This window comes from Vanellus vanellus (genome assembly GCF_965231255.1).
Source record: "Vanellus vanellus genome assembly, chromosome: 20".
NCBI classification, from domain to species: domain Eukaryota; kingdom Metazoa; phylum Chordata; class Aves; order Charadriiformes; family Charadriidae; genus Vanellus; species Vanellus vanellus.
Window position 1 is genome coordinate 4,170,820 of NC_138925.1, and position 25,859 is coordinate 4,196,678.

At 41.7% G+C, this 25,859-nt stretch overlaps 1 protein-coding gene across 1 annotated transcript; it reads right to left on the minus strand.

Annotated features, from left to right (window-relative positions):
- Positions 1-1,925: 1,925 nt before the first annotated feature.
- Positions 1,926-24,995, minus strand: LOC309680015 (tumor necrosis factor receptor superfamily member 8-like; the record flags this gene model as incomplete). The annotated part of the gene is made up of 11 exons (XM_082493500.1): positions 24,801-24,995; positions 13,067-13,157; positions 9,383-9,508; positions 8,795-8,950; positions 8,599-8,692; positions 7,873-8,153; positions 7,551-7,661; positions 6,976-7,023; positions 5,769-5,794; positions 3,702-3,909; positions 1,926-2,173 (listed from the first exon to the last, which is right to left on the minus strand). The coding sequence occupies exons 1-11, from the start codon at positions 24,870-24,872 to the stop codon at positions 1,926-1,928; spliced, it is 1,461 nt and encodes a 486-aa protein (XP_082349626.1). The 5' UTR covers positions 24,873-24,995.
- Between the last annotated feature and the right edge of the window lie 864 nt (positions 24,996-25,859).

Genomic DNA, 25,859 nt, shown 5'->3' on the forward strand with positions numbered 1-25,859 from the left:
CTAGCAGCTATCACTCAGAAAAGCAATCTTGGAGACATCCTCAATGGTTCTCTGAAATCATCTGCTTAGTGTGCAGGGAAGCCAAAAAAAGCAAACAAAATAATGGGCATCATCTAGAGAGGTACTGAGAACAAAACAGAAAGTATCATTTTGCCACTATTTAAAACCTTGGCCCACCCCTCTTCTTCAGTGTGGTGCATGGTTCTGCCTCCAGATGTCCAGAAGAATGTAACGAAGTTACAGAAGATGCGGAAGAGGTCAACTAAAATGACCAAGGCAGTGGAGCATCTAACTTACATGAGAAATACCTTACATGAGGTCAGTTTAAAAGTGGTAAAAGTACTTCTTTACACTGTCCGCCCAGTGGCTGGTTTGGCCCAAACCATGCCAACAACAAATGGTAAGTATCTGTAGTCTGTTGCCACAGGTGCATAAGGAGGCAGATTGTACCAGGAAATTCAAAAAAGAAGAAAAATTAATGGCAATATGAATGAATACTAAAGGCTGGGTCAAACTCTTTAACATCCTTAATCCAATCACAGCTAATGCTGCAGAACTATAAGGAATGCAAACAGCAGATATTAGCAAGGCTTATGTGCTGTCCCGAAATAACACCTCTTACTGCAACTGGCAGAGATAAAACATTGGGCTCGTACTACTAGTCTGGCCCAAGAAGGTAGTTTTTATGCCCCTATGTTCCTTTTGTGAGTTCTAAGACAAAAGACGCTGAAGTTGCACAGCTGTTTTTACAGTACTCTGTCCAGGGTAAAACTACAAAGCAAGTCATTGTTTTTGTGGTTCATTTTTTTGACTATTAAGGCACACTTTGTCATCTTGCTCATTTTCCATTGTCCGGTGCAAAAAACATAGTCAGCACTATTACATTTACAGTTATCAAACAAGCAGCATGAAATATTGAGAAATAGCATAACACAAGCCAGTTGACCTCAAAATATATTTTTTTAAAGAACAGATATGCAAATCGGTGTCACCCTGATGATTACGAGCAATTCTAAACCAAGAAGATATTAACAATGTTAGAGGAAATAACTGCTGTGCCTGTTTTTCAGTCCTTCCTTTTTGTAGAAAACTGGTTTATCTTCTTTTTTTCCCCCTTTTTAGAGACTCCACACTGGGCTAAACCCATACTTCATCCAACATCCAAATGTTCAGCCTGTCTGCCTTCCATCAGAAGAAGATGATGATTTGAAGTAATCAAAAAACATGAATCAGACTTCAAAACTTAGAAAGAATGGCCTAAAGAACAGTGGACTTCAATTAGTTTTATTTGCTTTCTCTTTTCTGAGCCTGTTTGGCATCTTTTGATCCTATTTCCTCAAGAAACATGAAGTCCACAAACTGAAGAGTTCTGTTTGTGTTAGGGTAAACTAAAATTGTCGTTACTTTCAGTCAAGAGTTAAGGCCTTAAGAAAACTACCAGATGTCGCAAAATATATGACAACATTGGAAGTACTGGTAATACTGGAATAGAAACAACATATGAAACGTGGCTGAGTCTCGAGCTCAACTCAGAATTCTGGCCAGAAGTTTCATAGCCAATAGAAGTAATCGGATAATAGTTTTCAATCCATTCCTTCATGAAGAGAAAGCAAGTCGTGAAACTTGAGTGGGCATCCAGATGTCCTCTGAATTTTGTAGCTTTGATTCAAATTTCTTTTCAGCACGATACTGGGAGACAGAAGGAAAGAGAAATATTTTACATCAGCTATGTAGGCCAACGGTTTGGATGATCCTCTCATTTGTTAGATATAATAGGTTCTAGTACTCCTTGTCTGAATCTGTTTCAGTGTTTTACACGAGTTTCCAGATAATTTAAGGCACTATGTGTTTACCTCCCTTGTCATAGATTCAGGCTTAGTGTAACACTGGACGTTTCCATCGCTTCACACGTCTTCTCAGTGGGTTTACCACTTTTCAGTGGCAGTGGTGGGGTGATGAAATTCCTTCCCCTCCTCTTCCACAGGAACCATCACATCATTCCCTGCAAAAGACTCCGTTTCCTGCTCTGGATAGTGCACTGTCAGTTCCTCTTCTGTGTTTTCCTGGGCATCAACACTGCTTTCACATCCTCTAACAGCACAGTTCTTGCCACTAGGCACTTCTGGAACGTACCCCACAATAACTGTGTCGGCGTTCATGATGTATATTTTTTCTGAGGAAGGAAAAAAATAGTGCTGAGCGTAGTTAACAGTCATTGCTGACCCTAGAGATGGTTCCTTTTCATGCAAAATTTTTTATTTGGTGCTCATTTTTTCTTCTTTTTCCCACCCTGTTCCTTTTTAAATCAGAGGCATGCAGATCAAGCTCATCCCTGTAAAAACACAGAATTCACTAACCCACGAAAGCTTTTGGAATTCACACATTATAAGTTGTCTATTTCATTATTTATAAGGTGCTTTTAATTTTGAAATCAAAGCACTGAACATACTAAGTGATAGAGAAGGTCTGCACATTTTATACTACACTGTCTGGTTTTGGATCACCGTCAAGGGGACTCTGGGCATTTTAGATGAAGTAGATCTAGCTCCATGTGATGAAGCCACTGCACTATAGCTATGACTACAGGAGAAAGACAGATTAGAAAATGCGGTAAGAGTCTGCAAGACACGAGTCTGTTAGAAGAAGCAATTAACTGGGATCTGGGGAAGATAGATATGGAGAATCCAAGGCTCATGCTCCTGCTGTTTCAAGAAGCAACAATACCTGCATTAAAAGCAGCCTTTGAGCAAGGATCAGCACTGTACAGAAATTCTGGGTAATTATCTGGGGTCTTTGGAACAGCAAAGAAATCAGCTTATTTTCAGCAGAGAATCAACTACAACATTTTCCGGGATAGACTTGAATCTTGCATCCAACTTGCTGACCCTACTCTTTTACAAAAGGTAAATAAGACCTTTGCTATGGCTTGGACCACTACATCTTATTCAGAAGGATGCTGCAGATCAGACACTGTGGGTTATTGTTCACAGTTGCTTAGAGATATTTGGGTATGGTAAGTCAAATCACCACATTCATTCCAAGTCCCATCACTCACAGAAAAAAAAACAGAAAGGGCATTAAGTAAGGAAAGGTCAGCTCTAGTAATACCAAAAGCCCCCTTCAAATGCCCTCAAAATTGGGTTTGGAAACATTTCTAGAATGTCTCATGTAGAGTGTGTCTCAGCTAACATTTTTCCCTGTGCGAGTGAGCTTCCTTGCCTGACTTTATCTCCTACACTATGCCATGGTCAAAGACTTTATGGGAACTTATGGGAGACAAATTTCAAGCTATTACTGTGAAACGAAGAGAAGAAAATGATAGCTTGAGACATGTGAAGTACAACTCTCATTAAGTATGCTTAATGCTAAGTATTAGAGCATCATTTTCCAGCTGATATATTTTGGATTTCAAATTTCTTCTGCAAATTTACATCTTCTGGAACAAAAAAGAAGAAGAAGAGCAAAGCATTCTTCTGTCAAGTTTATAAGTGACTAAGGCAAATGTGAAAAAAAAGAAAGCATTATATTCAAATGAATAGATATACCAAAATTTGTGTGTCAAAGGTTCTGGAGATTCAGCTCCCATGTTTGTTAGAAGCTTTGGACAATTTGCAGCTTACTAATAATCTCAGAATGACATTATGTGCTCATAGTTGAAAAATTGAAAAAGTAAGAGGAAAAAAAAGAAAAGCAAGACTCACCAATTCGATTGTTTGTGTGGTCTCTCACTCGAGAATCGATAGGGCAATCTGGGGCATTTCCATTGCTCTGTGTCACATCAGTCAGACTCAGATCAGGACTATATGATTTTTCTGTACTGGAGACCAAGTTATTGTTGGTTTCCAAAGGGACAGTCCTGTCAATTAATTCCTTCTCTTCTGGCCCACTGTCAGTAGTCAGTATGATCTTCTGCCAATACAAAGAAAAGAGTAGAAGTGGGGTGAATGTAAAAACAACACTGTGAAGATTGCAATAGGTCTACACAATCCTTCTGTGGCAGTCAGAATAACATAATGTACTTCACAGCACCACTGTCACAGGGATTAAAAAATTCCAAAGTGCCTAACTGACACGGGAACTTAAGTTTCTTTGAACTAGGTTTCTGCATCACTTAAGACCATATTTAAAAACAGTGTTTCTAAGCTAAATTCACAGGTTTTCGATGACATTTCCAAGAATGTACCTCACTTCCACTGAAATCCATTTTCCCGGACCTGCTTGGATGATTTAGTAAATTACACTGCCTTGTCTGCAATTTAGATGCTGATGAACCTTTGTAAATCCACCTATTTGTCATTTTGACTCTTTGCCACAAGTCTTAGACTGTATGCTCTGCTGCACAGGCCGCTATCCTGTAACACAGTAGCAGCTGTGTTCTGGGGGCTCAAGCTCAGTAGCGATTTTCAGCAAAGAGTGTAACATCAGTAAGAAAGAAAGATGCTGTAGATAACAGTTTTAAGGGATTTGCTCAGAAAGGACTTTAAGAAGATATTTTTCATATTTAGTTGTGAGATAAGTATCAGAGGACAAACCTGTACAGATGTGTAGTCATATGGTGAGAGAGTCAAACAGTTAAAACTGAAAATACATGGTTTAACTTCCTCTTAGATTTTGCAAAGACCTACCATGCTCCTATGGAAGAACAAAACAAGCCAGAGTTGCCTCAGCAGAACCTCAGAGGCAGGAGAAACAAGCTCAGAGTAGCTATTATATGAAGAATTAATTACAAACAGTCCTTTAAAAGAGGAGCCAGAATCAGGGAGAGGCTAAAGGTCCTGCATCACAAATTTCTGATGGTTCCTAGCTCTGTTTCTGTTTCTACAAGGTTGGAAAAGAAAAAAAACAAACCCAACATAGTAAGATTTTTGAATTTGCAGTTTAAAACTCTTCCTTATGTCTGACTCTCTATGAAAGCAAGAGAGGAAGCTCCCTACAACTCAGGAATTAGCAATGACACACTGAAATTATGATAGCTAATCGCAACCAGATTTATTAGAATAAGTAGTATCTTATACACGTGCAGATGTACAACATTTTAAAGCAAACTGATTTTCAAAAAAAAAAAAAAAACGGAACAGTCTAAAGAGTGTTTTAGCAAATACGGCCATTTAAAGATAAGCCTAATAAACTGAAAAGACACAGAGGATGAAAGTTTCTGTAATATCACTGTAAGTGGGAGAATCAGAGCTGTGATGATTTCAGCATCTGAGGAACTGTTTTACGAGACTGACTGATATTTCTCTTGTTCATCTGCAAACTATAATGTTAAACCAGAAGCTGGTCCTGATGGAAGGTCTTCCAGACAAACAATACCCACTGTGTACCCATATTATAGTCATGCCAAATTCTACAAAGAGGGGAGGTGACATGGAGGGAGGCAGAAGAAGAGTACAAATCCCACTTGTGTGACTGAAGCAATAAGATAAAATGGGACTGACAGACAAAGTTCCCCCAGAAGGTAGAAAAGGCATGCTTATCCTGTGATTTTGGACCTTGTCCCATAGAAAGCAACACGAATGGCATAAGACCAAACCAAATACTCCTTCCACAAGCAAGACTGGCTGCATCACATTAACACCACATTAAACATAGCCCAGGACACAAAAGTAGCAAGTCCTAGCACACCTTATCACTGCACCTAGAGGATCATGCATTTTAGAGGAAAGGCCAAAACAAAAAGGCTGGCACTCCTCAATAGGGCATTTAAAAATATCATTATTTACATTGGAATGGGAAGTGATCTGTTTTGGAATATTGTTCACACTTACTGCACATTTGTTCAGTAGATCAGAACCTGCAATGGAAAGAGGAAAAATTATGAGAAGAAAATTCACAGCAATCACAAGAACATTAATATTTGCTCTGAAATATCACCTACCCATGTCCTAAACTACTCTATTGCCTAAACCACCTGCATTATGCTTTCTCTACCACTGAGGGCACATTTACATGACATGGTAAACCAGCAACATATTGCTGCCAAGACTGTGAGGTCCTGCTCTCCCCACAGCCCTTTGTGGCCATCCCTATCACTCTCCCCACAGCACAACTGATATTCATCTAATGAAATGATGAAATGATTAAAATTTTTAGATAAGAGGAAGACAGACTTCTTAAAAAAAAAAAAAGTAAAAAAAAAAAGTTAGTAACTCTCTACTGAATTAACAAGTTGGACCAGTTCATTGTGTGGTCAGATGAATATTAAGGGGATGGGATTTTATGCAAGGATGGAGGAAGGGAACACTGGGGAAAGAAGAGAGGTGGGAAGAAAGGAGTGTACAGCATCCTTCTGCTGTACCATGAAGCTAGACGGACTTAGGCCTACTATACAACTTCACCCTCACTGGCAGACATCTTTATTTTCAGTGATTCAGCTCGATAATGCTGCACAGTAACAGTTTCTATTGTGTAAGGCAAGTGAGGAAGCAAAAATTCCATTTTGAGAAAATTAAGGTGCACACAAGAGGTTTAAAATTGTATTTCTGAATAAATGAGTAGAAAAAGCTCTGATGTGCAGTGATTAGGAGAATCTAACCCAACAGAAGAGAATAGATCAATCAATGGAAGTTCTGAAGGGATTAGTTGATTGGGCAAAACATGTGTACTCTGGAGGATCTGTACAGGCTGCTATGGCTAACACCCACTTTTTTCGGAATATGTCTCCCACATTTGAGTGCCCAGAAATTAATCAGGCATTGTTCCAGTAAAGCCTCCATGACACACTGACACATGGCCCAGCCATTCGGCTGCAGTGGGAAAAAAGTGCCACCTAGTGGCTTGTGACATCCAGAGCGTCACCTGCCTGCGCAGGGCAGCCAACAAGACTGGCCTTTTGCATGTCAGCAAAGACAAACATTTGACATTTAAAAGTTCCACGTTTTAAACTAAAATTCCATAAAATAAAGTTCCATATTAAAACTATCCACTTATTCTTTAGACATATGGATTACAATTCCTGGTCCATCAGTCACTTACCTTGAGATTTGAGCCCGGGTTTGTGTGAAATGACGGAATGCAGATGTGCTGATAAAAGAAACCATTCATTCAGTAACACTCATCATGGAGCATACAGGCTCTAACAGCTTTACCACACCCACAGGTCTACAACCAACCTACAACGTGCACAACCTGCTTTCTATAAAAGAGGGAATGTGGTTCCACAGGCACACCCCACATGTAACTCTAGGCGAAGCTGAAGAGATCCACCATCAGTAAAAATTACTCTCTCTCATGCTTAAAGTCCAACCCTATCCCAGGAACCAACAAATCCTCCCAAAACACTTCAGATATCATTTAATATTAGTGTCTCTGATGAGAGAAGAGGCCACTTCCTCCATAAATTCACAGCTGCTTCAATCTTTCTCTCATGTTCTCCGCCATGCTGCACGAACAGTTTGCCTAGAACCCTTATCTGGACCACCTCCACCAGGCAGCAGTGAACATTCTCTTCCCCAATGACCTCCACAATATTTGGAGATATTTGAGTTCCCAGTTGGCATATACTTGGGAGATCAAACGGCACGCTATGTATCACGGCTTTAAAAACTCACGCTTTCCTTTGAGGATGAGGATCCGCTTCTTGCAAACCTTCCTTTTCCAAAATAACAGCATGCCCACAAGAAGCACTATCACAGAGAGAACCACTCCCCAAAGAACTAGACCTATAGCACAGAAAGGGAAAGGGAGTACAGGAAAGGCTACGAAAAGGCAGAGGGGGAACTATTAACAGATCTATGTGTTTGGACATAGAACCATGGACAACATTTCACAAATTGCAGGGATTTGCAGGAAGATCCCACAGAAAAATTTCATTTACCAAAGTTCTATCCAAATAAAACAGGCTAGACAGAGTAAATGCTTTATCTTTGTTACCTCTTATTGTCGTCTCCCCCTTGGCCAACGCAGGAGAAGTCCCAGTCAGAGCTTTCTGCTCAGTAGTTGAACTGGGGTTTTCAGTTGTTCTGGCACTTAGAAGGATACTAGCAATGGTCACCAGGTTCTCCTCAATACTCCTTAGGTCAGAGTGATTTGTTTCATCACTGAATCTCATGGACAAAGTGTTCGGGGTGAGGTAGGTAGGCAATTGGTCCAGGCAAACCTGATCGTGTGTGGCATTTCCTTTAATTAGTGCTACTTTGTTTAACTTGGCACAGCTAGGGAAAGAAAGAGAACAGCATATCAGTGACAGAGGAAACTGCCATGGTACAAGATAAGAGTATTTTCCATGTGACAACCATCCCTTTAGTCTTTTTTGTACCACCTGCATTTATTGCTTTAAGTGAAAAAGTCCTTAACCTTCTTCTCACCCCTGGTGGCATTAATTCTTGACCTGGATGCAAACCCGATACTCACAGGCACATATAATTCCACTGTACTCAATAAACTAAAAATGAGGCAAGAGGGATTCCTTCCTTCCTCCAGTACAGAGCTGTGCAAGAAGTATAGAGAGGCCTTCTAAACTCTGCATATAGGCCCAAAACTATCCCATTGCCTCCAAGATGAATTTGTATACTTTGCACCAGAAGTGACAGGTGTCCCTTTTTGTCCTTTATTAAATTTAATTAACTAGTTAGTCACTTGAAAGAAGTATGGACTTACTTCGTGTGGGGCTTGCAGATGTCAGTGCTGGAGTTTTGATCAGAGAAGGTCCCAGCAGGGCACTTTTCACAAGTAACATCAGTTGTCGAGGTGCCTGAATAAAAATAATGACTGAGGACAGACCGACCAAAACACACCAGGTCCAGGCCTATGGCCAAGATCAGAAAAGGTAAGCCAGGCAGGCGGGAGTTCCTACCTCTGACTTTGACTCCAAAACCAGGCTTGCAAACAGTGTGCTGCTGGCATCGTATGCAGGTGTTCACAACAGCAGTTTGACAGAATAGCCCTGGGCGGCACTCACACACGCGGCTAGAATTGAAGGAGCAGGGCTCTTTCTCCACAAGGTCAGACTCTGTGGGGAAGAAACAGATGCAGGAACAAAGGATCACCCTGCGAGGAAAACACAAAGCAGGGGCCAAAGCTGAGCAACATCAGTTCAAAGGCTCAGGAAGCAGAACAGGCTGCTGGCACTCTTCGTGAAGGCAACTTAAGTCATGAATATTTGGGGAAACTTGTAGACAACGGCTTGTAATATAAGACAGAAAGCAGAGATCAGACTTGGATAGCATTGGATGAGAGAATTTTTAGGCAGTCCCAGGTCACACAGGAAGCAATTCTGATCATGCGCAAGGTAGCATTCGGCTCTCTAAATCAGTAACCGAGGATGGATAATTGTGCTGCTAGAAATTCTAAATTAATAAAATATCAATATATATAGAAATAAAGTGTAAATAAAATATATAGAGAGAATATAACTGTGAGGCACGTGTGAGGGAAAGCAAACCTTTTGCACATGATACACAAGCGTCACATCGTGGCTTTTGAGATGCTACATTCACGTATTGTTCAGGTCCACATCTCATGCAGTCTTCATCTGGGTCCCTAGGACATGCTTTCTTTTTAACATAGCCTGGAGAAAGAAAAACAAAATATGCAGGATACCTGTTCAGAATCACAGGAAACAAACATCCTGAAGTGTTCTTGTATGCTCATTTACCTGTTAGGCACATTATCCCAGTCTTCTCTTTATACCTGTCATTTGGTTTCTCTAGTACATTTTTGCCTTCCCCATTCAAGTGTGAAAGGATCACAGCTGTCCTGTTACAGCAACACTGTGTGCAGTATTATCGCAGTCAGTATGGACTGCTGCAGAATGGGCACGTGGCAAGTCACTTGCTGACAGTTAGAAAAGACTGCCAAGTCTGCAGTGAGGGCAATACTGTCCTGCCAGTATTAAGTTCCCAGGCAATTGTTTTTCATGTTTTCTTCTTGACTATAGCAACCGAGCCCTGGTATTTTGCTACCTAAGGCATCACTTTGCCTTTCAAAAGCTGCCAGAATCTCCTAGGTGCATGGATTCATGCCCCATCTCCCTTGTTCAGACTGGGAGGTTACAGGATGGTACTTCTTGAGCTGTGCCATACATACCCCAGCAGAATTGCAGTAGGTTGCTTTCTGAGCAGTCCTGCTAGTTGTACAGTTGCCTTGACAGTTGTGAGATGATTTAATTTTCCAATTGCTTTCCTTTAAACAAATCAAATTACAAATGTATGTTTTTCTGATGCTGGATGTATATGCTATACACTTTTTCTGCTCAACACTTCCAACTCCCCTGTACTCATTGCTCACAGTTTGCAAGCATGCTACCCTGGACCTGCGTATATGCAGCATGCGTGAAGTTGAGCAGCTGGCTGAATTAGATGACCTCTGGAGGTCTTTGCCAAACTTAACCTATTCTATGACTCTATGTTTATGTCCGGTAATCATCTTCTAGTGACTAGGTTTTAAAAGGAACCGTCTGTCAAGCTAGGTACAATAACCAGCTAGGAGTATGGGAAAGGCTGGGACAGAAGAATTCCTAATGTTTCTGCTCCTGAAACAACAGATGAGGAATTCTACCACTGGCCATAGTGCCAAAGAAAGGAGAGGCGCAGTGGTCAGCTGTGACCTTGTGGCTTTGCCAGGAGGTGGAAGTAACTACCAGGGGGTAAGGAACAGTGGCAGTTGCAGAAGCAAAAGGAAAAGCTAAAGCAGCAACACAAAGATAGGCAGAGTTAAGTATTTCACAGGTGGAAAACAAAAGGAGAGAAAAGAATCCCAGTTTCAGCATTCAGCCTGCATCACCCAATCAGAGTCAACCACAGGGAGCGGGAACCTGGCAGGGAAGTAACTCACCTCATTTTGGCAAGTCTGATGTAGGAGTGCAGGTAAAACCAGCTGTGCTATATTTGGCCCACTAAATACCACCAGACAAGCCTGACCCACATCACTCCCACCGCCTCAAATCTATTTGTCTCAAACCATTCTTTTCAATGTGGGGGCTGATTGCTGAATCTCAGCACTCAAGCTGCACACATGTGTACCTGCAAGTGTGTGTCATTTTCCTGTTCCTCATCCAATGACCCAAAAGCTCTAACTTCAGTTATTTGAGGTTTCCTGTACACATGGGTCCCTCCCTTGGGGGATGTCTGCTCCAGGTGCAGGAGCTTTGAAGCTTGCCTAACAGTGTCTTCTGGTGCTGCTCTCCACTGATTGTGTTCATAGCTCAACAAACAGAGCCTGAGCAGTAGGAATACCAACTGCAATCACCTGTACAGAAAAACGTACTGAAAGTAAGTAGATGAAGTAAGTGTTTTAAGTGTTTTTCTTTTGTGAGTATGTGCATTCATTCACTCCTGAAGATTTGCTGTTAACTGTGGGTGGGAAATTATCTTGACTGTTGCCTGCAGCACTATCTTATGGAGCTGGGTATCTGGTTTAGAGTCTAAAACAAAACACCAACCAAAAAAAAAAAAATAAAGAGAATAAACAGAAGTGGAATACCAACTTCTGCATAACATGAGCTGTTCTAGCATATACCATTATTTCCCATGAAGGTCTGTTTCTCCCCTTGACAGGAGGGAACTATTTTGTTCCCTCTCTTCTGGTATCCCAGGTATAAATACTCTTCTGGTATCCCAGGTATGAATTCTCATTTTACCTGCACAAGACTTAAGTACATGAGAAGATATGTGGCAACTATAGAAATTTATTAGAATGATCTTTTGAGGTTTGGTTTGAACTTTATCTTGAAATTGAACTTGAAATTAACTTTGAAACAGAGGATGGCTTGCATGTGGGCCAGCGTGCTCAGACTGAAAGCTGTACATATGTGGGCTGGACCACCAAGGAAAGTAAAGGCCGAGCTGCATCAAGAGTTCGAGATGTTCCACTTCGATTACATGGAATTTTAGAAAAGCTTCTCTTTCTTTGCAGTGAGCAGTTGAGTTAGTAGCAGATATGAATAGGTTATTGCTTGAAGAAGTAGTGGGAGACTAAAATGAAAAAGGATTCTTATGAGTTTCTGTTGTGAAGGAGGCCCTGGAGGATGTGAAGAGATGTCCAAGACTGACGTGAGGATGTGATAACAAAATGAGTTTCAAGAATAAGCTGAGGTGAAACGATTGAGACTGGTGGCTCATTACAGCCAGATGTAAATCAGATCTCTGCTTTTCACAAGACCTCACTACGACACCTGTCATTATGGGAGCTTTTGCAAAATATGGTTTTGAAGGAGAAAAGAGCTATTCTTGGGACTGGCTCAGAGTCAGATCCCTGCCCCTTTTCTTCTTTTACAAGACCCGATTTTCCATCCCTTGGTCTTGTTTACTTATACAACTTCTGAACGACTCTAGCGGTGTGGCCAGCAGTACAAGATGTCCCAGTGGGAACCCTGATGTAACTGCATGCAAATGCTAGCAACCATGCGTTAAACCCCTCTTTATTAGCAGAGCACAAATAAATGTCAAAAATTTCCTTTAAAAAAAAAAAAAAAGAAGAAAACACTTATTTGAGAAGACATTGATGATGGTGAAGTACCATAAAATGCCCCACCCACTGAGGGGGTTTTTGGCCAATAGGGGGAGTTTCAGACATTTCCAGAACTCTTGTCTCAACCAAGGTGTTTCCTGCTTCTGACCTCATGTGCCTCTGAGTCACAACTAGCTTCCGGCAAAGCTCACAGTGTCCCCTGACAAGGGGCTGTTCCCTTTCTCATATGAGACGTTTTCTAAACTGTTTTGACTATAAGGATAATGACAGATTTTCCACAGCCTCATTTTATTTTTTGTCTCTGATCAGAAAGTTACTTAACCTAATTTCACTGTGGTATTTCACACCCTGAGGTAAGCTGAAATGAATTCTTAGACCTGCCTACTTCTAACTACTTCAGAGTGTCAATTCAAGTGATAAGAAATACATTAAAAATTCTAGTAATTATCTAGTTTGCAATTTACAGGTTGTTTGCATGCAGACTGAATAGGAGCAGGGCAGTGGAGAACAAGTTCACATCTGGATCTACACTAGACAGTGATTCATGAAATTGCACTTTTCTTCAGGGATAAAATGCAGTTCTGCAGATACACATGGTTCCTACTGTCTCTACAACAAAGGCTCCATGTTAATTGGACTAAATTATAAAGATACTGACCTGAGGGACACCGGTAACAGCAGCTTCGTGAAGATTCATCATAGAACCAATTCTCAAGCGTATCACAAGAACGAGATGGGGTTAATGATGTCTAGAAATTGAAAGAGACAAAAGACACAATTAGAAAACAACTAGTTCCATATTAGAGCAGATCCTGGTATCTGTCTCAAGTGAGGGTAGCTGCACAAGGTAAAAAAAAACCCTGCAGCTTTTTGAAAGTTCAACTATCCCCAAAGCAACTACTGTTGCACATACGCTTAAGCAAAGATTACGATATTCAGTGTATTTAGCAATAATTCAATATGTACTTTCACTCAGCAGGCTCTTTTCTCTAAGAGTCATTTAAACATAGGAATGGAATAATAGAATCATAGAATGGTTTTGGTTGGAAGGGGCCTTAAAGACCATCTTGTTCCAACCCCCTGCCCTGGGCAGGGACACCTCCCACCAGCCCAGGTTGCTCCAAGCCCTGTTCAACTTGGCCTTGAACACCTCCAGGGATGGGGCAGCCACAGCTTCTCTGGGCAACCTGTACCAGGGGCTCACCACCCTCACAGTCAAGAACTTCTTCCTGATATCTAATCTCAATCTCCCCTCTTTCAGTGTAAAACTGCTCCCCCTTGTCCTGTCGCTTCCCTCCCTGATCAAGTGTCCTCCCCAGCTCTCCTGCAGCCCCTTTAGGGACTGGAAGGGGCTCAGAGGTCTCCCCAACTCTCTCAGCCTGTCCTCCCAGCACAGGAGCTCCAGCCCTCAGAGCATCTTCATGGCCTCCTCTGGCCCCGCTCCAGCAGGCCCACGTCCTTCTGCTGTTGGTGGCCCCAGAGCTGGAGGCAGCACTGCAGGGGGGTCTCCCCAGAGCAGAGGGGCAGAATCCCCTCCCTTGCCCTACTGGCCGTGCTGCTGGGGATGCAGCCCAGGACTCCGGTGGCTTTCTTGGCTGCCAGTGCACGTCGCTGACTCATGTTGAGCTTCTCATCAACCAACACCCCCAAGTCCTTCTCCTTAGGGCTGCTCTCCATCCATTCTCCACCCAGCCTGGATTTGTGCTTGGGATTGCCCTGATCCATGTTGTGGACCTTGCACTTGGCCTTGTTGAACTTCACAAGGTTTGCACGTAGCCCAACCTGTGTATCAAGCATTTCAGTGCTCAGAAAGGAACTCCTTGTTTCATACAATCAAAAGGGAAGTGGCGTTGCCCCACAAAATATGTTTTTCAGCCAATGTTCCAAATACCCTTTGAAACCTAGCTGCAGGATCACTAAGATAAGTTTGTCTAATAGTCTGCATCTCCTTTAAAACCCTGGCAGCAGTTAAATTAAATATAATAATATTATAATAAATAATATATATTATATATATATAATATATTATATATAATATAATATATATAATATATTATATATATTATATATATATATATATATAAATAAATAATTATAATAAATAATTAAAAAGAAAAAAAAAAAAAAAGGCTAAAAATTGCTGGCCTGAAATGATCCCAGTTTAATTTGAGATAAAGATTTTTTAGAAAATAAAAAAAAAGAATCCCTAACATCTGTGACAGATTTCCAGCTCTGTGTGCACTGGAGTAAGAGGTGGTGTCATAGTCAGCATCATCTAAATCTAGCTAGACTGGCTGTAATCCACAAAGATAATTCTTGTTTGCAGCAAACAGGTCTTTCTGTTCAGTTATTTATACAATCATAATGCTTGAATTTAGCGACCTAAAGATGTGTTTATTATAAAACAATAAACTGTTTTCATTATCATTTAGGGACAAATCCTACACTGAGAACCAGAGGTTTTTGCCTTGAAAAGAATGCTGCAGATACTCACACAATGAAGTCCTTATTCAAATAACTAATCCCACCTCTATTGTGAGTGAAGGTTTTCAGGAACAACCTTTGGTTTGACAACATAACTGATACTTGCTCAGTTAAAAAACCCACACACAATAGTTCTAATGTTAGCTTAGAAAATGAGAATCAGCTATGAATTTTATCAGGAATATAATAAGACTTCACTTTTGTACGGCAGGGCCACTACATGCTCTGGGAAATTACAGTGCTACAAGTTTTCTGATGAGAAAATCTGATTTTTTAAATTTTGCATCTCCCTTAATAATCCCCTAAAAATGCTGTTATCTGAATTTCATTTTCAGTATTTGCTAGAAGGCAAAAATGGCAGGTTTTTGTAAAGACTCAATCAGCAGATTCCCCAGAGATTTTCCCACATGATATTGGTAGAGCAGTTAAATATTTTAGAAGACCTACATCTCACTTTCTGCAGATGAATTTCCCATTGGCCTTTGAAGTAACACCTACTGTCTCCTACTGCCTTGGTATGCAGTGCAGAATCTTACTACCTAACTAATTTCACAGCCGTATTCTCCTGTTTAATACGCTGTTCTTTTCATGCCAGGACCATAAAACACAAGTTATTTAACTTGCCCCAGGTTACATCAGAAAACAGGAACTTTCAGTCAAGGAGGAAATTAACAAAAGGACAAGAAATAGAAACATATTGAAACCATTGAATTTCATCGAGCTCCAGTAATAGAACTGAGAAACTCTGCCTGACACATTTCTGCATTAACCACTGGGCCACACAGACTCCCTACAAAGCATTTCTTCTAGCTTACTGTATAGAGGAAATAGCAGATGTCTGCTTGCTCAGCCTGACTCAAATCAAGTTTACAAACATGCACCCTGTATTCTTCTTTTCTAAAGAGGAAGCCCTAGACCGTAGGAAAAGGAAGTGGAATCTCCTTGCATCTGCGTGGAGAACACCCTGGTTAGCCAGCCACTCTGCCATGACCCTGAATAACAGGAAATGACAAACGAGAGCAGTCACTAGACAAAGGGTCATTCACAGAATGGTCAGGGTTGGAAGGGACCTCTGGAGATCATCTAGTCCAAGTCCCCCGCCAGAGCAGGGTCACCTACAGCAGTTGCACAGGACATGTCCAGGCGGGTTTTGAATGTCTCTAGAGTGGGAGACTCCACAACCTCTCTGGGCAGCCTGTGCCAGTGCCCTGCCACCCTCAAAGTAAAGAAGTTCCTCCTCATGTTAAGATGGAATGTCCTATGTTCAAGTTTGTGCCCGTTCCCTCTTGTCCTGTCACTGGGCATCACTGGAAAAAGACTGGTCCCATCCCCCCGGCACTCTCCCTTTCAGTATGTATAAGCATTAATAAGATGCCTCCTCAATCTTCTTTTCTCTAGACTAAAAAGACCCAAGTCCCTCAGCCTTTCCTCATAGGAAAGATGTTCTAATCCCCTAATCATCTTTGTAGCCCTTTGCTGGACCCTCTCCAGCAGATCCCCGTCTTTCTTGAACTGGGGAGCCCAGAATTGGACACAGTACTCCAGATGTGGCCTCACCAGGGCAGAGCAGAGGGGAAGGATGACCTCCCTCGCCCTGCTGGCCACACTCTGCTTGATGGACCCCCAGGATGCCATTGGCCTTCTTGGCCAGCAAGGCACATTGCTGGCTCATGGCCATCCTGTTGTCCCCCAGGACTCCCAGGTCCCTTTCCATGGAGCTGCTCTCAAGGAGGTCAGCCCCCAACCTGTACTGGTGCAGGGGGTTATCCCTCCCCAGGTGCAGTACCCTACACTTGCCCTTGTGGAATTTCATAAGCTTTCTCTCTGCCCAACTCTCCAGCCTGGCCAGGTCACACTGTAAGGCAGCACAGCCTTCTGGCGTGTCAGCCGCTCCTCCCAGTTTTGTGTCATCAGCAAACTTGCTGATGGTACTCTCCATCCCTTCATCCATGTCATTGATAAATATATTGAACAGGACTGGACCCAGTACTGACCCCTGAGGGACACCACTCGTTACTGACCTCCATCCAGACTCTGCACCTTTAACCACAACCCTCTGAGCTCTACCTTATCAGTCAGTTCTCAATCCACCATTCTGGAGTCACTTCAATGATAGAAAGTGGAATAACTAGTTTTATAAAGAAAATTTAAGAAACAACAGTATCCTGGCTATAGCTTTCTCTGTAAGAGCTATTGGGAGTCACCACAAAAACCTGATCTTCTTTTCCTGGTTCTCCTGGGCAACCAACTCTGGCTGCAAATGATGTTGAGATTTACATCAGGGTGAGAACAAAATTCTTTAATTACTTATGCAGCACGATTTTACAGCTTATTTAATTGTCTCTTTTGGGGTTTAAATAAAGGATAAGTGTCTGAGTAAAAGTGTGTGGGAAGGGCTGCTTTTTAAAAAGTTATCTTGTCTAAAATATTGAAATCAGGAGTTCAGGATTAGATTCTGCTTTTAGTTACAGCAGTGCAAAGTCTGATTATGAATTTGACCTAATGCTAGTGCTGTGATAAATTACTGCATGAACTATGCAACCATACTACTCAAATTATGAAAATACACATACCAGAGTACTCAATGTTGTATTTTTCTTTCCACAAGAGGGCGGCTATATACTACAGCCAGCTAAATAATACATGACATCCACAGCTTCACCACAAATGCTGCTTTCAAGTACCCAGTTATGAGCACAGCTTTGTAGCCACCTTTACTGTTTACTGAACCAAGCTCAAGGTGCTCTGCTGTAAAAAGAAGTCATTTTAACAAAACATGACATGATTTCTATGGCTAAGAAACCATCTTCTGAAGACCCCACCACTTCTAATCCATAGCTACCTGCAAAATGTCTTTAAGAGTTGCCATCTGCTCAGCAGAGGTGTTTCCTGAGTACAAAACTTACAGCATCAGTTATCGTCTCCCAATTCTTGTCATTTTTTTCCTCTCTAAATCCTAAAGCTGTTTGATTCCTCATGTGACCTGTAACAGCAATGCAATGATGTGAAGTTCTGCTCTTAAACTAAGCAGAAAGGTTGGCCCTTTGTAGACAGCAAACTTTAAGACAAGGACCTGAGCATAAACCAAGCCCCCATACTTCTATGAGCAAAACTGGCAGTGTGGAAAGGCAAGTGCCACTAAAAATGATATGGGCTCTGCTTCTTAACTTATGCATGGTGTTTTGTAAGCTAAATTTCAAATTTTCATGCGTCTGGAATAAAAAAAATCTTGCACTAAGAACCCACCAAAACTTCCAAGAGTTTTTTGGGGAGTGAAACAAATCGGTGCCCAAAAGCAAAGAACACACCTTGAAGAAATGGCAGAGGTGAAGGGCCAAGGTCTCAAAATGTTTTAAGTCTTCCATAAATGATCGTGCCAACTCATTTTCTGCAGAGGTTTGATTAGGCTGCTTTTGGGAAAAGCTTTAAGGGAAGTCAGCCACACAAGTATAATGTAATTTTCACTTTTCTATGTGTAATGAGTATTAAGTCGTAAATTAACTAAAACAAAAGACAACCAGCCAAAGATATGAAGCGAAAAGGGAACAAAAATGTGTGTTATTAGTGGGTAGCAATAGGCCTGAACTGAGGTAATTTACCCACTCAATGACTGAACATGTGAATTACCTCAGTTTCACCACCTGCAACTGCTCTTCTGGTAAAATACTACCTCCAACATCTCATCTACAATCAGGGAAATTGGGGTGCAAGTTTGCAAAAAAACATTGGCTCATTTGACCTTTTGTTATGATGAGCTCAGTATTTCTAATTAGGAAGAGATTGCTGGAAGCAACTCACCAAGAAACACGGGGAATCCTAGATTACAAATTTTCCAGTCCCACTCCTTTCACGACTCAGTGCTTCTGGAAAGATACCTTATGCATTTTTTTGATTCTGATCACCTCAGATCTCTATGTCGAAGATGACTCCACGTGACAGGATTGAAGTGTTTGGGTTTTTTTGTTCCTCAGCTGTTGGCTACTCCTTTTTAAGAGCAGAAATCTAGACATTAACATTTTTAAGAGCAGAAATCTAGACATTAACCATCAAATCCATCCAAATTTGGAGGGACTGGAAAATACTTAGTGCATATTTGTCTTGCTGTTCTTGGATAGAATCATGACTGAGTACCAGAGTTATGAAATATTTTAATGCTGGCTAACCAATAGTGTTAAAAAGGCAAAAAAAAAAAATATTTCAGTGGCTCAGCCAAAAAAAAAAAAAAAGCATTAGATTTCCACAGAATTATGGAAGTAACATATGTGCATAGCTTCTCGGAAATTAAGGCTGTTGAAACAATATGTGTATTTTCAGTAGCAACTTATCATTTCTATATAGTGGTAACCCTACTAAAAACTGCAGCTTTAACACAAACCCGGGTTCTAATCCTCACCTGCTAAATATCAAAAAGACTTGGGTGAACTCCTGTTGTCTGAGTACCGAGTCCAGTACTGAGCTTGGACCTCCAGGCTCAACTCAGCATAAACCCACAGCAACGTGACAGTGAGGCCACCACAAGGCTGAGGGCAGGAAAAGGCCCTATAGCTTCATGTTCAAGGTTGGTGGTTCTGTTCCTGGCTCTGTCATTGCTCAGCCTTAGGTGTGTTACTTTAAAGTCCGTGCTGTACTAGGTCCAGTGTCTATCTACAGTGAAGGGACTTTTTGTGGTGGTAGCACCAGGGAACCCCAGACAGGCTTTTTAAGGGGACACAGGACATAGTGTCCCTTCAGTCCCACCGGGTCCTTAACTTTAGATTTGCTTGCTTTTACCATATCTTGTCCAAACTGTTGCCAATGGTGCTGTAAACATTTCTTATCCTGCCAACACTCACGGTTCAATTGCTAAGGGGAGGACAACTGCTACCAGGATAAGCCAGTCTGCTGCAGCAGAACTTACAGTTTATGTTCTATATTTTCCAGTGAGACATAAAAGCATCTTTCCACTGAAAAACTCGGGCAAGCAGTTTGCCCAGGAGGACATCACATGCTGCTTGTAATCAAAACAGGCAGGGGAAAAGCTAGCTGTCTTCTAACACTGTGGTTACAAAGGCATCTGTGACAGCACAGAATAATCCTGTCTAGATGAGGGAAATTCTGTGAAAAATTCCCACCAACAGTAGCAACATTGATCTCCCCAGCACAGACACACACTATTTTGAGCTGCATAGACCTGTTTTGAGCTGCATTACCAATGGCTGCAATGTGGGAGCCTGCTATGTACTGGGCTTCCAGTATTGTGACTGAGATGATGTGGAAGCTTTTAAAGAAAATGTTCCTCTTCTCAAGCCTTAATCAGAACAAAGATCACCTAAAAGAAGGGAGGCAATCACAAGCGCAGTGAAGAGAAAAGGGAAAAAATTGTGTAAAACCTGGTACTTTTATCATATGAGGGCTCAAGAAGAACACAGCAGCAAGGAAAAGCATAGGTGCTCTTACTGCTCTCATTGCCAGCAAAAATCTCAGCATTAAGACATTTCTAATATATTTCTGGTTATGAGTGCTTGGACAAAACCAAGCACTATAAAATATTGAATAAGACACATAAGGTTTAACTACAGAATAGTGAAAGTCTTCTGCCTTGGACTATTATGCCGTTTGTTAGTACGAACCTAAGTCAAAGAATCCTTTTTTAGTACATTCTAGGATGACAGTGGAAATTTAACCCTGTCTTAATATGAACTTAATTATTTTGACTCAGGATTGTGTGAATGTAACTAATAAAAACCATTTTCCAGAGCAAAACCAGCCTATTTAAATTAAGACTCTGTTAGGCAGAAGCTGAAGGTTAAGGTTTGACTTAGCAGGTCCTAGTTGCTCATATATAACTCTTGAAATTAAAGGAAGGGATAAGCAAAGGAGACAGAAAAAAAGTTTCAGCCTCGCATTACAAAACCACAACACTATCACCTTTTTACAAAACAGCATCAGCTGTGAGTGTCAGGGTGGGGTGGGGAGTTCACCTACTTGATTCCATGGTGCCTGTGTGTAGAGGTGCACAAAAAAGAAAGCGCTAAGAAATTCTCCGCTTACAATGTTGGCCATTTCTCCTGGCTCCAGTATGCTTACAGAAATTGTCTATTAGCCAGTGAGAACAGATTCCCTTCATCATTTTTGCCCCATAATACTTATTTTGTAGGGAAGGATTTGTGTGTAAGAACTTTCACTTCTGCCCCATTCCCTCCTCTTCTTCCTAGAATGCCTAGAAACACTGAAGAGTGTGGTATATAATCCATACTCAGCAGCAATTAGCATGTGGCTTTGCTTCATCAAGGAAATCTCCAATAGGTTTCACAGAATAAACTCTCCTCATCTCTGCAAGGAACAGAATGAAATGCAGTAACCTCAAAATCCTGTTTAATTAACATTCAAAGTATTTTTCGCTTTCATCTTTTGGCTGTCTCTCCTCACCCACATTTGTCTGAATCTCAAGACAGACAGAAACAAAACTCATGTTCTGCCAGGGAAATTCAAAATTCTAGCAGAATTTCACTTTTTAAGGCATCATTTCCTAGTGTTTCCCGAAGAGAAGGTGATGTAATACGTTTCCCTGTCTCCTCTCCAAAAGATAATCCATTCTCAATGAAGAAATACCAATTTTATCCCAATGACATATATTATGGTCCATTAGTACTTACAGTTCTGTTCGTTAATACATATTATTAAAAACCCTTTAAAATTCAAGGAAGATCACAGAAGTATTGGTGGTAGGGGTGAGGAATCCAGCTGTGGTGGAGAGTAGGTCTTTGTCCTTCCCTCTGATTCTGAGAAAACTCTGAATGGATGGGTCAGTACTAAGAATGGATTAGCAAAGTGGGAATATGTGTCTATCACAGCTATGCCAATGCTGTGGCTCTTTGCCATCTAAAGCTGCAATCCCACTTCCCCTCTCTTGCCTGTACCCACATTTTCCTTCCCCTCTAACTCCTTGATTGTTTTAAGACAAAACAATTGTGTTTCCAAAGGATGAATCAGTTCTTGGAGTTCATTTGACTGAAAACTCTGCTTTCTGAATTTGTGACGTTGGTTTTCAGGGGGTTACTGCACTGAAACAACTCACCTTGTGCCTGCATGGTCACTTGCACTAAATTCACTGGAAGAAAGTCGGTGGCACTGTGTAGCCAGGAGCAGGTCCTCCCCTTTGTGTGACAGGTCTCTGCTGACGGGCACAGCTCTATCAGGAAACCCCACCAACGTTATTTCTGCATCTGTATACTATATCAGAATTGATTTGATCTGGATTGGACATGAGAGCACAATGCAGAGTTACTGCTGCTTTATGCCAGCTGTAGAGGAACAGATAAGTATTTAAACTAACAAGAAGGTAACCTGGTGTAGTAAACAATCGCCAGTGTAGCAGAAAGTCTGCCACTACAAAGTTAATCTGTCCACACTTTTCCAAATGAGCTATGAGTCTGTATCAGACTCCTAATTTGCATATGGCATTGCTCTAATACAAGAAGTTCTTCAATTGGATTCGGTGTACTGTTCAACTGGAGGGAGATAGAGACTGATTTTCACCAATCTCTTCCTGCATGCACCTCAAATAAAGGTTTTTGATTTAGCAGGAGCTGGAATGCATCTCATGAAAGAAAAGACCACAATTTGCATCCCTTTCAGACTGCTCTGTAACAGGATGGCCAGGGATACCCTGGCTTAGTGCTTTCATTGACCTATCAGGCCAACCATTTTTTTCTTTTTGAAAGCATTGCAGATCCAGGCCCAATTAAATAAAACAAACATATTTGATACAAAACATTTGGGTTTTTCAGTGCCTGCTTTTGAGAATTTGTTTTAGAAAATCAGCCTTTTGTAGCTCTTCTCACCATCCTTGTATCTACAATCATGTTTGCTATTCCAGTTTAAATAATAGCAATTGTAAAGTTGGTGCTGAACTCAGTTGGCTACTCTGCAATTCAGTCAGGACAAGGTTTGACTCATTTATGTATGGTCTTTTGAACTCATAGAGAAAAAGCAATGGTGAGGCAAAGTAAGAAATTAGCTTGCTACAAATGAGCTGTAAGTCAGAAAGAAAGCATATTACAGTAAAAAAAAAAAAAAAAATCTTCTACCAGTATTGGCTATTCTAGAACTGACTAATACTGTAGCAAAACAGTTGACTCCCTTTCAAGCTTCTATCCAAATTCTGACAGTACAAAAGAAGCTGATAATCTAAGACTTCAAATACTCAGTCTTGATAGTAAATACATTATTAACAAATGAGAGTCAACTGAATATTAAAACAAAACCCAAACTGTGGACTCAAGTGAGGTGGAATACGGTTTAAAATACGACCGATAAGCTGTGACTTGCTCACATTAAACAGTATCGCTTGTACTCCAGTAGCAGTAAAAACAAAGGTTGCTGTGATAAAGGCAATACAGAAAGACAGTGAAAAGCCAGTTGCTTATCCCAGCAATATCTACATAGTTATTCCAGGTAACTGATAATTTTGCAGTGAGTCTGAATGTTGACGATCAGGATCAGAAAGACAGAATTTCTCACTGCCTCTTTCATTTTGTGAACAAAACACCAAAAGTGACGTCAAATAGCAAAAATACCATCTTTCTGTTATTGCCTTTCTCCTAAAGCAGTTTGCCTTCAGCAGACTGGGCAAGCTTAACCGGATGCCCTCCTAAGTAGGTGGGTAAGGTTCCCTCAGGTGAGTAAGGACTACAGATTCCAATCCTACAGAAGAACAGCGATCCTTCTACGTTTCAGGAAGGAGACAGTGGCAGGACAGATAACCAGGGCAAAATAGAGCAAACTTGCAATGTGGGAGGGGAATTTACAACTAAAGGCACAACGACAAACTCCTACTCTTACCAAAAGAGCCAGGAGGATCTTTTTCAAATGTCTATGAAGAAGCTGCAGAACTCGGTTCTTTTCAAAGATCTAATCAGAGTCAGTTTCTTGTAAAAAATCTCCTGACAGGCCAAGTGATGTGCTGTATCGTTCATTTACAACTTACAGACAGCTGTCGTAGGCTAGTACATGCTCACATTTCCACTGCAAAGGAAATCAGCCAATTTCAGGATCCAACAGTGTGCAAGAAACCACCTACTTGACTTCACCTGTGCAAAGAGCCTTTGCGACTGACCTTTTTTTCATGTGTGTGTGCACACACACGCATAAGTGTCAACCAGGGAAATTACCTGGACTTATGCCAGGTGCTAAGGGATCGTGGCCACGTGATCCACTGGTGGGGGGGTGAGAAGCAAACCCACAAGAGATGATACAATCTGAGCAGACAGATAGCTTGCATCTACAGCATCAGCTGAGCGCGACTAGTGGGCTACGTCTATTTTAAGTCAATTCAATGCAAAAATAATAGTCCATTTGTGAGGAAGTCAGTGTCAGAGGGGTGAGCGGTTGTAAAGAGGAAGGTATTTTATTGTTCTGTTTACCTTTACACCTTTCCATTTGCCAGCCCTGACTCACATCAGCAGAGTGAGCAGAAGCCCTTTGAATCAAGCTCTGCAAGGAATGTGCCTGTCACAGAACACCTGGCAATCCAGACAAAAATAAAACCTGCTCACCCAAATAAATGAGAACAGTACCCCACCCCATCAAATCTTCCCACAGCTCTTAGCTGAGATGTGCCCGGAGGTGCAGTAACACTAGCAGTGCCAACAAAAAGATGCAGATCATAGCTTGTATCCCCTGCTCCTACCTGAAAAGTCACCAGAGAGGGCAAACTCTCCTGGCAGCTCTGCTTTATACCTTTACCTCCTGACAGTGCTGCTTTATACCTTTATCACCCTGTGCTACACAAAGCCTGTTCCTGTGGACGCCCACTACCCGGCACCCAGCCTATGGGCAGGATAGCCCTGCAGCCCACACTGCCCCCAAACCTCTCCAGGCTCCTGCGTCCTGAGGGGCTGCAGGATCCTGGTGCCACCAAGCCTTACCTGTGGGGCTGATTGGATGTCCTGGAGAAGCAGCAGGAGCCACAGTCCTAGTGCCAGGCTGCAGGCAGCCATCTGCAGTGGTGTTAAATCTCCCTGGCTCCCAGCATCGCAGGTTAGGCAGCCAGGTTGCTCCTCCTGGAGTTCGAGATCCTCCCAGGGTCCAGCCCAGTCTTGCTCCTTGTCTGTTCATTCAGTCCAGAGCCATTCCAACTGTTCAAGATAAGCAGGAGACAGGCTTTGAAACTCAAGCAAGCTCAGAAAACCATTTAGAAGGAAGGGGGAGGGGGGGCTGCCCAAAAAAGAAAAGTGAAAAAAAGAACAAAACAAAACCGCATCAATCACTAGTCCCGGAGCTGTTTCTGCGAGTCGGTTGCATGCATCAAGGTTGTCACCCGAGGTACACAACTGGCTGTGCAGAAACACAGGCTCCTGAGTCATCTAGGCTGCCCTCAAAGAGCACTTCACCACCCCAAAGCCTTGGCCAGGCATGAGTCCAAGCCCTGCCCCGTCCATCCGCCACACTCTAAAGAGCTGCAATGAAGCCTCAAGTTCCCAGTAAGAAGCACTCATTTTTTCAGTACAGTCATTTTACTCCTGTTTGGATGAGTCTGTGAAAACTCACAACCAACAAGGGTGACTCCATGAAGGTTTAGGCTTTACACACTGCCATTTAAACACGAACATACCGGAGAGCATCCTCTTGAGAATCATTCTCTTTCCTCAAATCCCACTTGAAATCAACTCCTCTTGTTGACAATCATCCCTTGGACTGCTACTCATCATTTTGCTCACTTTCATTTGTTACTCTGGATAATGTTTTTTTGGCTCTGGTGCCTGGAAAGATTTCCGTGGGTTTAAGGTGTCATGAAGCTTTCTTGTCTGCCCTAAAAGTTTTGTCAAAAGTAAAAGTTAGCCACTTCAAAAAAAGGGCAGACTGCCTTGAAAACCTCTCTGAGGTGCTCAAGAAAACAGAGAGAATTTGAATTCTCACACCCATGGTTTTTTGCTTCTCACCCTTATCAGCAAAAAGAAAACCAAAAGACATGAGAAAAGATTGAA